This window comes from Podarcis pityusensis (assembly GCF_964106645.2).
Source record: "Podarcis pityusensis genome assembly, chromosome: 17".
NCBI classification, from domain to species: Eukaryota; Metazoa; Chordata; class Lepidosauria; order Squamata; family Lacertidae; genus Podarcis; species Podarcis pityusensis.
Genome location: NC_138042.1, coordinates 36,061,640 through 36,076,057, shown reverse-complemented (window position 1 = coordinate 36,076,057; position 14,418 = coordinate 36,061,640). Strand labels below are relative to the sequence as shown.

Here is a 14,418-nt window from a genome sequence, read left to right as displayed (position 1 = left end):
ACCAATAGTGGGTCCAATGGTCAAGAAGGTTTCTGCACCTGCTGTAGAGGGAGGGAAGTGAGGGACAGATGGGGCTTGTCAACCTGGGAAGGTAGCTTACCTAAAAGATGGATAACCCTGATCCTAAACCTCTGCTGCCTTGTGGGATATTTTGGGGAGAAGAAAAGGCTCAGGAGTAAACCCAACACAAATCTGGAGTGGAGTCCCTAAGACGGTTGGATGGTGCCTTGTACAACTCCTTGCGGCAATTCCTGCTGCCAAACATATTGCTCTGCTTTCCTTTGGACCACATCAGCAAGGCCAAGAACAAGGTCTGAGCAGCCCAGGACCTCCATACACACTACCCAGGGACACGGGTGGCACTGTGGTCTAAACCACTGAGCCTCTTGGGCTTGCTGATCAGAAGGTTGGTGGTTCAAGTCCCCGCAATGGGGTGAGCTCCTGTCGCTCTGTCCCAGCTCCTGCCAACCCAGCAGTTCAAAAGCACACCAGTGCAAGTAGATAAATAGGTACCGCTGCAGTGGGAAGTCAAATGGCGTTTCCATGCGCTCTGGTTTCTGTCATAGCGTCCCGTTGTACCAGAAGCGGTTTAGTCATGCTGGCCACATGACCTGGAATGCTGTTTGTGGACAAATGCCGGCTCCCTCGGCCTGAAAGCGAGATGAGCACCACAACCCCATAGTCGCCTTTGACTGGACTTAACTGTCCAGGGGTCCTTTCCTTTACCTTGGGCCTTGGGAAGGACACTTTGGTGCTGCTTTCACAGTGGTTTGACTTCACCCGGGAGACCTACTCCATTGTCTCTCGAGAAGGACAGATGCCAACATGTTTTAAAAGAAGGGTTATGGGGAAAGAGAAGTAGGAAGAGAGAAAGGAGGTTTAGGACAGACAGTAGAATTTCATTCTTTTGCCTAGTACAGTGGTACCTCGGGTTAAGTACTTAATTCGTTCCGGAGGTCTGTTCTTAACCTGAAACTGTTCTTAACCTGAAGCACCACTTTAGCTAATGGGGCCTCCCACTGCCACCGCGCCACCGGAGGATGATTTCTGTTCTCATCCTGAAGCAAATATTTCTGGGTTAGCGGAGTCTGTAACCTGAAGTGTCTGTAACCTGAAGTGTCTGTAACCCGAGGTACCACTGTATGTGAACAAAACTTTTGCGTAGGTGTCACTGTTAAGTTGTGCATGAACATATCAGACGCCACAGCGATTCTTCAAACAGCTCTTGTTTATTCACAGGCCAGAACAGAACTGAAGGGTTCAGCCAGCCTGCTTATATAGAGCTCCACTACAGCGCAACAGTAACCACTTTCTGTAACTATCCAATCACTGAACGTCACTTTCAATCCCTTATTTGCATATGTGGACCTGAGTGAAAACTGCTGGCCCAGGGTGCGAACTTCAGTACATAACAGTCACATTAACAGGTACTTTATTTTCCATATTACCTGCAGCAGTGATGCCTGGTTTTGAATATGACAGATTATTTTTTGAGTGATCCTGCGACTTAAAAGCTTCGAAGAGGAACTTTTAACAGAAACGTATCTTTAAAAAACTGGGTTGTGAATTTTCCTTTTCCTTTTTTTGTATGTGTAAACCGCTTTGGAGCTGCTTGGCGCTCAGAAAACCGCAAACCAAGCGGCTTATAGATCCTACGAGGTAAATAAACAGATAAAAGTCGCCCTGCTTGAACAGCCGGAAGGGGGCGCGCCTTCGAATCCCTCTCCGCGCATGCGCCTTCCGAGGGGGGGGAGTGACAGAGGCGGCGCCTGTCACGTGAACGCCGTCCTCCTCCTCCTCCTCCTCCTCCTCCTCCTCCTCCTGACGTCACGCGTCTTTTGCGTCAGGGCGTGGCGAAGGTCCCGCTCCCCGGCCGGTTCCCGCGGGGCTGCCGCTGTCAGAGCAGTTTGCCGAGAGCGGGAGCTGCTTCGTGCGCGGGGCCGGGCTGGGCTGGGCTGCAGGACGCGCGCGTGCGCGTGCACGGGAGCGCGCGCGATTCGGGGCATCCTTTCGCCGCCATGAAGCCCCGGCGGGTGAGTGTGGAGTCAGCTGGGCTCGGGGGTAGGAGTGCCTAGTGGTTAGAGGAGGAGGAGGGCGAGATGGGGACCCGGGCCGGGCCTTCCTCCTCCTCCTCCTCCTCCTCCTGCAGGTGGCTGCTGCCTGCTGACCTCGGGCAAGGGTAAGGCCAAGGCCCTTCCGGACCGCTCGCTGCAAGGCGGGGCTCCCTTGCTTCCCTGCCGCCTTCCTCTCGCGGTCTCGTCGCCTTCTTGCTGGAGGTGTTTCTCTTTGCCATTGTTGGGGAGGAGAGGTCGGGATCCTGTTTTGCTTGGGAAGGCGCAGGGGCAGGGCTGGTGAAATAATAATAATAATAGTACTACTATTACTACTACTAATAATAGTTTTGCTTTGAAAGGCACAGGGGCAGAGCTGGCAAAGTAATAATAGGAATAATAATAATTATTATTATTAATAATAATGTTTTGCTTTGAAAGGTGCAGGGGCAGAGCTGGCAAAATAGTAATAGTAATAATAATAATAATAATAATAATAATAATAATAATAATAATGTTTTGCTTTGAAAGGCACAGGGGCAGAGCTGGCAAAATAATAATAATAGTAATAATAGTAATAATAATAATAATAATAATAATAATAATAATAATATAATAATTAATAATAATGTTTTGCTTTGAAAGGCACAGGGGCAGAGCTGGCATCATAATAATGATAATAATAATGTTTTGCTTTGAAAGGTGCAGGGGCAGAGCTGGCAAAATAATAATAATAGTAATAATAGTAATAATAATAATAATAATAATAATAATAATAATAATATAATAATTAATAATAATGTTTTGCTTTGAAAGGCACAGGGGCAGAGCTGGCATCATAATAATAGTAATAATAATAATAATAATGTTTTGCTTTGAAAGGCACAGGGGCAGAGCTGGCAAAATAATGATGATGATGATGATGATGTTTTGCTTTGAAAGGCGCAGGGGCAGGGCTGGTGAAATACTACTACTACTGATAATAATAATAATAATAATAATAATAATAGGAGGCAGCGCTGCCTCAAAAGTGTGGGAACACCCCCACCCAAAACCCCCCACATATTTTCGTGCACAAAGGAGGCTAGTTCCATAAGGGACATTTCCTTTATTTGTTATAGTAGGCGTGTGTTAGCAATACATATAATACATTTGTGGGGAGGGAACCTCAAAGAGAAATATTTTGATTCCCAAATGAATTTGAAGAGGATTTCCTTCCTGCCAACTTGCAGGGCTAAGGCTGCTTGGTAGGCATGAAGAAGCTGGCAAAAGAACTTTGGTTGAGGGTGTGGGGTGCAGGGAGGGGAGGAGAAACAGAATATATATATGCACGTGAATGGAGGATTTTCAATACAATGACTAACTTGTACTAACATTCGCTTTTCATCAGGTGAGTCATAAGGTCCAGACATGCAAAATCTTATATACACCTCTGTTATATCCAATTGCAATTTAATGTATTCCTGTTATGTTTTATGATTTCCCTGCTATTGTAAGTGAGCCGGAACTGGTCTGTGACCGTAATAATAAAAAATTCAATTCAATTCAATTCAACACCAGCACAGAGGGCATTGGCTTTCCACACCAGGGCTAAAAAGGATCACAAACTCTAATCTTTCCACAAAAGTAGTTGGTCAGATTTTTCTGCCCTCCTCACAGCAGCTCAGTTCTTCACAAACCAGCCAGGCTGTGTGCACAGTTTAAAACACATTCCCCCTCCCCCCCAAAATAATTTTGGGCACTGTAGTTTGTAGCGGGTTGCTGAGAATTGTAACTCTGTGAAGAGTAAACTACAGGTCCCAGAATTCTTTGAGGGAAAGGATGTGCTTTAAAGGTCTAGGGTATATGCAGCCTCATCACCAAAGGATGAAAAGAGGGCTTTGGAGCAAAACGGCTGGGTTCCTTCCCCATTTCAGAAGTGGAAAGAGGGGAAAGAGAAAGAGAACACCTGTAGGACCACTTGTCAAGAGGAGGGCAGAGCCTGGGCCAGTTCACTCCAGCGGAGATCCCTCTGTGGGCCAGATTATGTGCGCCTGCAATTTTCTGCATCTGCGCAGACGCGATTTCCGGTGCCATGGAAGCAAGTCCCTGTGCCGTGCTGCGCCACTTTAGCGCAGCACGCGGGGGCTCACTGAGCAGGCAGCTTGGTTCAGGAGCAGCTCGTGGGCTGGTTAAACAACCCCTGGGGGCCTCTAGTGGCCCCTGGACCTTTGGTTGCCGACCCCTGGGCTGGGGAATGGAGAAGGAATCTGTGGCAGATGAAGGCTGCTGCAAGGAAATAGGAACTTAACAGACGGAGGAAAATAAAGTGGAAGTTTTAAAATACTGGCTGCTGCTCCTGTTCAGTCAACCAGGAACGTGCTTGGGTGGCAAGATTTAAGACGCACCAACAGCAGTTTCCTGCAACTTGTGTCCTGATGCACAGAAAATGAAATATATTTATCACATGATTGGTGGCAATAGTGATCTGCTTAGTCTGAGAATATATGAGGAATGACTCAGTTGGCAGAGCATGAGCCTCTTCATCTCAGGGCCATGGATTTGAGCCCCACATTGGGTGAAGATTCCTGCATTGCAAGGGGGTTGGACTACATGACCGTCATGGTCCCTGCAAGTCTGTGATTCTGCAATGCAGATTTGTTATGGACTGTTACAGTTTAAACATTGAAAAAGAATGAGTAATGGATTTGGCGGAGCTGCTTAAAAGGAAAATGCTGTCGGTTTAAATAAAAACGGCGAAACATTGGAGCTTTTCCTGGCTAGACCCCAACTCTTTTAACCAGATGCAAATACTTGGTTGCTATGTGGGTAGACTCTTGTAGATGAGAAAAATTCCTCAGATAGTAAACGAACTTTGCGCCGGTTGCTGGAAATATATGAATGTAGCTGCCAGCTGAACCACCTTGGGGGTACAGTTCTGTAAGTGGGGTGTCGCTGGGGGGGGAGGCCCTCTCTCTGGTTTCTAACCACTTCATCTCAGTTGACAGGAGGGCATCTTCAGATGATTATAATGCAAGGACAGATTGATGTGGAAGCAGAGATTCTTTTTTTTTTTTAATAATATTTATTAAAGTTTCAAAGGAAAAGAAAAAAAATCACATTAATAAAAAAAATAACAATAAAAAGGAAAAATACAAAGTAGAAAAAAAAGAAAAAACAGTTAAAAACAATTCCATCTTTTCCTCACTTCTTTTACGTTTACTTGTTTCCCGGACCTCCTCATACCTCCCTCTTTTGTATTCCAATTAAATTTGTTAATCCAACAATTCCTTTCCCTCCTTTTTAATCCTAATCCTTAGTCCTGATATATGGTAACGTTAGATTTTTACATATTAAAAACCAATTTTTCCATATTCTTTTGTACCTATATAGCTAGAAACCACTTAACTTCAATCCAACATCATTCTAACATTCATTAATTTTACAATATTTCTGTAAGTAGTCTTTAAATTTCTTCCAATCTTCTTCCACCGACTCTTCTCCCTGGTCTCGGATTCTGCCAGTCATTTCCGCAAATTCCATGTAGTCCATCATTTTCATCTGCCATTCCTCCAGTGTGGGTAGATCTTGTGTCTTCCAATGCTTGGCAATAAGTATTCTTGCTGCTGTTGTAGCATACATAAAGAAAGTTCTGTCCTTTTTTAACACCGATTGGCCGACTATGCCCAGGAGAAAGGCCTCTGGTTTCTTCAAGAAGGTATATTTAAATACCTTTTTTAGTTCATTATATATCATCTCCCAGAAAGCCTTAATCTTTGGGCACGTCCACCAAAGGTGAAAAAATGTCCCTTCAGTTTCTTTACATTTCCAACATTTATTATCAGGCACATGATAGATTTTTGCAAGCTTGACTAGGGTTATGTACCACCTGTATATCATTTTCATAATATTTTCTCTTAGGGCATTACATGCCGTAAATACTTGGTTGCTATGTGGGTAGACTCTTGTAGATGAGAAAAATTCCTCAGATAGTAAACGAACTTTGCGCCGGTTGCTGGAAATATATAAATGTAGCCGCCAGCTGAACCACCTTGGGGGTACAGTTCTGTAAGTGGGGTGTCGCTGGGGGGGAAGGCCCTCTCTCTGGTTTCTAACCACTTCATCTCAGTTGACAGAAGGGCATCTTCAGATGATTATAATGCAAGGACAGATTGATGTGGAAGCAGAGATTCTTCCAGGTACCCAAGCCTCAAGTTATGTCGCATTGGATAATCTTGTTACTAGCCTGTGCAATAGAGTAGAGCAGCTTGGACCAGCCATTTTTCCCTTTCCCAATTGCCACTCCAGATACTGCCCAAAAAGTACACAAACATTCCCAGTGCTTCTCTTTTTAACATGCCCTTTAAGACCCTGCCTTCTTTGTGAAAGTGATTATTTGGAGAAAGTTGTTTACCCAGAGCTCTGCAAGAAGAAAGTAAGAAAATGAAACTGTTTGGGAACTATGGTGAAACTTGGAAGCAATTTATCTGTTTGCTGAGCTGAGTGAAGTGCGAGTAGATAAAAGAAGATAGCAAGCAGTAAGAAAGGGAACTAGGTTTGCAGGGTTCTGTTTTTCTTTTTGAAGAGAATGGTTTGCATTATACATGTTTTCTGTTCATGGAAGACTTAACTTTTCTTCCCAGTTACCTTCTGTAATTAAATGCACTATGAATTTTATGATAATGGTCCCTGCCAGAGAAACCTGAAATTAACTTTGCGTGGACCTAAGATAGTGGTTTGTGAAATGCAATAATTAAATTGCATCCTAAAAAATCCAGACGTGGGGTGTCAGTTGAGATGGGATGAGGTGAAGATTGCATAAGCTGATCAGACTACTAAAAATTACTGTAAACTTTTCTTTGCTGACTTCAATATAAATATTTTCAGGGTGGTTCATACTATTACGGGAAAAATAGTTGGCCCAGACATGTCCATATATGTGTGTGTGTTTTCAAATTTTAACAAATCCATCCAAATTATTTAAATTTAATACATTTTCCCAAAAAGTAATTAGGTTTTCCACTCCCGTTGCAAGCGTATGTCCATTAAAATTCCTGATTTTACCGCTTCATTCTTCTTCTTTGATCACCTTCTCAACCTTCTGTTAGTTTTAATCCATTTTCATAGCCAGCCGATTTTGGCTCAGACATGTCCTCAATGCTTTTAAAGCCAGATGTTCCCCTTTTACTCAGTGTTTAGGGTAGTTTGAGTCTTTCGGGGGGGGGGGGAATGCGTAGCAAAGTACATAAAACTAAGCCGAGTTACGTACAGCTTTGTTCACTCTTTTTGTAGGAGAAGAGAAGTCAACTGTGAAGACAGAACAATCAGCATGATGGATTCAAAAGACCTTGTCCTGAACAAATCCAAGGCAGACCAAGTCGGCCACCGCATTGTAAAAGTTAGCTCAGGCAAACATTACTTCTGTGGTTATTGTGCAGCCATCACAAATGTCGCAGTCACCTTCCCTGTCCAGAAAGTCCTCTTTCGACAGCAGTTGTACGGCGTACGAACCAGAGATGCAGTACGTCAGCTGCAGAAAGACGGGCTCAGGAATCTGTACCGTGGGATCCTTCCACCGCTCATGCAGAAGAGCACAACCCTGGCAATCATGTTCGGCCTGTATGAGGACCTGTCTTCCGTACTCCTGAGACACATGAGCGCGCCTGAAATTTTGACCCGCAGCTTGGCAGCCGTGCTCGCTGGGACCACGGAAGCGGTCCTGACCCCCTTTGAGCGCGTTCAGACACTTCTGCAGGACTACAAACATCACGACAAATTTACAAACACTTACCAGGCGTTCAGAGTTCTCCGAGACCATGGGGCCAGGGAATATTACCGGGGGTTAGTGCCAATCCTCCTCCGGAACGGCCCGAGCAATGCTCTCTTCTTCGGTCTCAGAGGACCTATCAAGCAGTGTTTGCCTGAAGCCACAACATACAGTACTCACTTGATCAATGATTTTATTTGTGGAGGTCTTTTGGGTGCTATGCTGGGGTTCCTCTTTTTCCCACTGAACGTCGTAAAAGCTCGCATGCAGTCACAAATCGGCGGGGAATTCCAGTCTTTTTCCAAGGTTTTCATGAAGATTTGGCTGGAGCGTGACAGGAAACTGACGCACCTCTTCCGAGGCGCCCATCTGAATTATCACCGGTCTCTGATTTCTTGGGGAATAATCAATGCGACGTATGAATTCTTGCTCAAATTATTGTGAAAAGTGCTTGTGAAGTTCATTTTCTCAGTTGGGCGCCAGACAAACACAGAACTGTCAATTTCCAGGGAGAAATCAAACACACTAATAACACTGAACTCCAGCATAATAGTTAATCCGTAGGTAAAGATGCCAGTTTTAAACAGTGCCTACTTAGCTCAAAAAATAATTGTATTCAGTCATATTAATGGCCTTTCAATCTGTGGGTGCGAGTGAACTGAACGGCTAGAACAATTGTTTGAAAAGTTTCCTCGGATATGCCTGAAGATGGATTCATTTGCTCCAGATCACCTTCAACTATTCTCACACTCCTGGTGATCCAAAGAATGCACTTTGAAGAAATGTATAAATGGGCAGAAGACTGATATTTAATTTGTCGCTTGGCCCTTTCGGAACAAACAGTGGCATGCTGTGATAAACTCCCAAGATGTCTCAAGTCTCCCCTTCCCCACTTTTTAAAAAAATACTATTCCTTGAGCAGAGACTGCCAAATTTTGAAGAGAAATCCTTCCCCCCAAACCTTAAGGTTCTGTAAAAGTTGTCAAATAGCTTTTGCTAGACTGTTGGTGCAAATGACACCTTGTCGAGATTTCGTATTAAATTTCAGAAACTGAATTCACTGTAAGCTCAGTGGTGGGAGTATCTGTTTAAAAATAAATAGGTGTGCGTTGCTGGAAAAGTGAGGAAAGCTTTTAAGTGCCCTTCATGTTACACTGCCACCTGACTTGTCAATGTGGTCTTTTGTGTGGCTCTTTATACTACTAAGTTTTGTTGCAAATGAATATACTTCTCCAAAGGGTTGCTTTAGGAAGGATGGTGCGAATGACAATTGGTGCAATCCAACCAAAATTATGCATTTTCCCCATTGAATTCTCTCCCCCCCTCCCCCGGTGATATTTAAACTGCTTTAGCTTTTTCGGTGGGTTGTGGTCTATTTGTTAATACTTTCTACAATTCTGGCATAGCTAATTGGTATTCGGATCTGAAATGTTATGTGCTGTCACCTAAACTTTGAATGCTCTAGTTAAGCAAGGCTTTGTGTGCTTGAATGAAAATGACTTACCCAGGTATTGCAATTTTCAGGCTATTTCACTGTGGTTGAAAAAGGAATTTAAATAGCTCCTTTCACACGCTGCTCAGGCTTGTTTTATGTTGGGAATGTGCCTCATGCACGCCCCCCCTCACCTGTATCTCATTCAGTATAGAATCAATACAGGTAGGTCCAGTTCATGAGATCCGTCCACTCACTTTACAACAGAGAAGTTGTTGACTCAGGCCTTGCAAATATATATATATAAAACTCGCATCAAGCGTGCGAACTGGCCCATAGTTCGGTACGAAGGACCATGCATGTATGTAAAAAGGACATAAGCTTCTGCAAGCTGATTTTCTGTGTTTATTCAATCATGCTAATAAACATTTCTCTGCACATTGGAATTCAGGTAAAAAGCAAAAGATGACCAGAAGCAACCTAAGAGGTTTCAAGTCAGAGAGGAAAGCATGTCTGAATACCAAAATAATGCTCTTAATGGGGTGGGGGAGGGTGAAATTATTTTGTATAGTTTTTTTTTTTTAATGCAAATAGGAGTTAATATTTTCCTTATTTGTGGTACACAGGAAAGCTTTCCCTAGCTGAATTGATAATCCTCCAAGAGTTTATCCTCAGAGTGAGGTTTTTTTTTTTTAAAGTGGAACTAATATCTCACTATTGAGATGGTGTGGTGTTTTTTGTTTTTTACTTTATGTTGCCTGTTGTCAACCCGAAAATTGCCCTTCAACAGCAGTTTGTGAACCTATTTATCCTATTTCTTGATTCTTGTACTGTACCAGTGTATGCTGTTTAGCCTCACATATTGCCAAGCACAAAATGAAAGAATGTTTGATATTTTGAATGTTGTGATTATCTGCATTTAAATAAAATGTCTGTTGGAATGTTTAGCTGGTAAAATCTGATTTTACCAGTGTGTTTTTTATTTTTTGATATCTTTCCCTTGATGGAATAAACAAACATGAATTTATTTGCTGCAATGAAGTAGACTAGCATTTTTCAAACATTATCTTACAAGTTTAGTCCATGTGAGATTAGAAGTATATTGAACACTTGAAAAAGAAAGGCAATGAAGAATATTGTTCTTGTTCTCAGACTTCCCTTTTTTCTTCTCAATTTATATTGCATTGTTAGAAAATAATTGCATAAATAGCATAATGTCCACGAGTGAGTTTTGGGATGCGGAATTCTTTATAACAACATGGCAGAGTAGAGACTATACTACCATATTTAGGATTACAGTCACAGGAAACATTCTCAGTAATAATAGCCATAGCCATCAGCTGGGCAATAACACAAGAGTTAGGTACCACCATGGTAATTGTCTGCCTCTTGCCCAGTTCATGGGCTTCAAATCTCACTACAGCCTCGCTGAAGTTAGAACAAAGCCCTCGCTCAACAGGCTACATTCAGCAGGAAGGTTGGTAGTACAATAGCTTTGTAAACAAGCATTTTGGTTTCCCTGTGAATGTCCTGGTCCTCAAACACTGCACTTCAATCAGGAGAAAGCTGCACTCACAGAGCTCAGGCGATGCTGGATTTCGTCTTCCAAAGCAACTACTCTATTCCGAACTTTAAAATAAGTAAGCATAATGCTGGTGGTCAACAAAAGATGTTCAAAGACTCTCAAGGCAAATATACAAAAATGTAGTATTAACACCAACAAGAGATAACCGCTGGCCTGCGAGGGCTCCAATTAGAGAACAGCCTTTACGAAAGGTGTCGTGGGCTTTGAAGATGCTCAAACACAGGATGAAAGGGAGAAAGGTGCTAAGAGGAAGGCACGCTTGGCAAATCCACATCGTGATCAACTCCTGCTGGAAACATCCCCACTGTGGAAGGATGTGTGGATCCAGAAGTGGCCTCCACAGTCACGGACCCATTTTTAAAACCTTATATGTAAGACAATCTTACTCGGCTACGGACGATTGCCAGAGAAGAAAGAAGACATTCAGCAAAACAGATGCATCCATTTTATTCTGGTTTCCCAAAGCTACCTGTGATTATGGACATTGATATCAGTCCCATGCTGTGGCTGCTGCAAGTTCCAAAACTATATAATGAGACTCTGGATCTTCTTCTGCTGAGTCTGATGGCATCAAGGTCTGGCTAGGCATTAGTGATCTTATCCAAAAAGAAGGCCACAAACCTATCACGGCAGGTCACTGAGGTTCTAAGCCTTCTAACTGTGGAAACTGGTTGTTTCAGTACTTGAAAAAGCTCCACTCTGGAGAATGCAGAGATCTATTTGCTGCCATCAAAACCATGGAATGGGTATTCAGGTGAAGCTTAGAGTTTACTTAGGGACGTGGGTGGCGCTGTGGGTTAAACCACAGAGCCTAGGACTTGCCGATCAGAAGGTTGGCGGTTTGAATCCCCGCGACGGGGTGAGCTCCCGTTGATCGGTCCCTGCTCCTGCCAACCCAGCAGTTCGAAAGCACGTCAAAGTGCAAGTCGATAAATAGGTACAAGTAGATAAATAGGTACCGCTCCGGCGGGAAGGTAAACGGTGTTTCTGTGTGCCGCTCTGGTTCGCCAGAAGCGGCTTAGTCATGCTGGCCACATGACCCGGAAGCTGTACGCCGGCTCCCTCGCCCAATACAGCGAGATAAGCACCCCAACCCCAGAGTCGGTCACAACTGGACCTAATGGTCAGGGGTCCCTTTACCTTTACTAGAGTTTACTTGGCCTAATTCACCATCATTGCATCTGCTCTCTTGTTACTCAGAAATCCCCACTAAAACTTGGAGACACCTGGAGTTCGCCCCCAGGTGGCGGATGACCAAGAGCTACTTTTTTGCCAACTCACACAGTACAGTCTTCAGCTCAGGGTTCCACTGAATAACACAAGCCATTGCAACTTAATTCAGAGCACAGTTGTAACACGTTTATTATGCAAGCAAGATAAACCAATGAAACATTAACATCACTCTTATAGGAATAAATACAAGTTTTTCCAAACAGCTCTTGGAAGTGCGCTGTATTTAAAGCTCACAACTATTACAAAATTTTAAGAATTTTAAAAATACATGCACAAATGTGTACTTCCGCATTATGTATTTTTAATGCCAAATGAGAAAATTATTATATACCAATAAGTTGTTGCCACAGATCTGTTATAAGATCAAACAAGGTACAGTGGGTGGCTTCCATTGCTTATCCTACTTTCCAGGACCACCTTCGGCCTCGTGGGATTTTATCATAGTGACTTGAAAATTTCACCCAACACTTTGCTGAAATTATTGCTTACGGAGGGGGAAAAGCCCTTGCTATACCAGCGTTAATCTTTCAACCCAGTCCAATGCATGGAAGCCCCACTACATTCAACAGTGCTTATACCACAGTAAGTGTGCACACAACTCAAGTATTTGTTTTTCCTTTTACAAATGTATTCACAAAATCCTCAAAATGTGCAAAAGTATTTCAGTATTGATTGCTCAAGTGTTTGCAGAGACTGTCTGCCTATAACATCCAATCATAGTGGTATTTGATAGTTGACATGCAAGAAATAATAGCTGAGGTTATTATTGGTCTCTCACAGGAGATAAACCATTTAAATGTATGGAGCATAGAAAGAGTTTTCCTGAGTGTTAACTCTTCACATCAACAAACTCATGTTACGGGAAAATCAATGTTAAATTCATGAGGTATATATTTGATGTTCTGGTGTTTGTATGTAAATTTTATGCACAGGTATTTAATGAAGGTAACATCTCACAAACTATGGTGTCATGTAGGGCCGGGGAGAATATGACTCTCTTGAAGTGATGGTGGTGAGTGACATTGGGCAGAGACGCAAATTAATTTTGGTCTTTGGCAAATATTTCCGAGTAACATTTTATACGTTGCTTCCTTTGCAAAGGAACTTTGGTGGGTTTGCCACGGGGGGGGGGGGGTCTGGCTATGGCTATGGCTATGGTATGTTCTATGGCGCATACCCATTTCACAGAGAGTTTTATTGGGTGTCAGAATTTTGAATGGAGAGTGCCCTCTGGGAAATCCAGCATTCGCACACCACTGATCTTTTTCTGTAATGTATAATTGTGGTTGTCAAATTGTCTTTCAGGAAAGCTTGTCCATGCTTACTGATAGTTTCACCATGGTTAAAGGGGGGGAAGAACCCCTTGCTTTTAAAATGTGAATGGTGAAGTTGGTGCAATCGGCAAACTTTGAATATTTGCATTTTTCATTTCTGGTCATTTTGAGCCCATTCAATATCAGTGCAACAAGTTAGTTAGGGGCCATCTCATTGAGCATGACTAACTTGCTTGCAAATTGGAGTTGCAATGTGCTTTCTTAGTAATGTTGGACTAGATTCCCTTTGGAATCCCAGCTCCACAATTCTAAGTGGGTTGAGAATTAAATATGACCTCTAGTGGGGGTTTTTGAAAAGTGCACCATCTGTTCAATACTGCGCTCCCTGGACCAGCACAACAGCTACCAGCTTCAGATTACATTAGCAGTGGTTTTTGGTAAACATTCTATAGGTTTTGCTGTTCTTCCCAAATATAGCTAGTTAATTTGCTTCTGGCTGGGCAAGCATGCTTCTTTAGGCTTATGGAATTCTGCAGGAATGGAAGTGAGAGCTGGACCATGAAGAAGGCTGATCGCCGAAGAATTGATGCTTTTGAATTATGGCACTGGAGGAGACTCTTGAGAGTCCCATGGACTGCAAGAAGATCAAACCTATCCATTCTGAAGGAAATCAGCCCTGAGTGCTCACTGGAAGGACAGATCCTGAAGCTGAGGGTCCAATACTTTGGCCACCTCATGAGAAGAAAAGACTCCCTGGAAAAGACCCTGATGCTGGGAAAGATGGAGGGCACAAGGAGAAGGGGACGACAGAGGACGAGATGGTGGGACAGTGTTCTCGGAGCTACCAGCATGAGTTTGACCAAACTGCGGGAGGCAGTGGAAAACAGGAGGGCCTGGCGTTCTCTGGTCCATGGGGTCACGAAGAGTTGGACACGACTAAACGACTAAACAACAACATTCTGCAGGAATTTAAAGGTGACAAAACAATGCTTTCAAAGCATATGTGTGTGTAGATTTCACACTTCAAAATCACAAACAGAATTGCTAAAGCTTTAGTTGTGTGTACTAATATATAAATGTATAGGAATAATGCAAGG

The 14,418-nt window shown here is 43.1% G+C and overlaps 1 protein-coding gene across 2 annotated transcripts; it reads left to right on the top strand.

Moving 5' to 3' along the window:
* Nucleotides 1-1,853: 1,853 nt before the first annotated feature.
* SLC25A51 (solute carrier family 25 member 51) lies at nucleotides 1,854-10,170 on the top strand. 2 transcript variants are annotated; one of them, XM_080986957.1, is made up of 2 exons: nucleotides 1,854-2,033; nucleotides 7,323-10,170. In XM_080986957.1, exon 2 carries the CDS (start codon nucleotides 7,360-7,362, stop codon nucleotides 8,239-8,241), a length of 882 nt encoding a protein of 293 aa, XP_080843083.1. In that variant the 5' UTR covers nucleotides 1,854-2,033; nucleotides 7,323-7,359; the 3' UTR covers nucleotides 8,242-10,170. The 2 variants fall into 2 exon arrangements, with proteins under 2 accessions (XP_080843083.1, XP_080843082.1); XM_080986956.1 differs by lacking the exon at nucleotides 1,854-2,033 and adding an exon at nucleotides 2,034-2,179.
* Nucleotides 10,171-14,418: the final 4,248 nt, after the last annotated feature.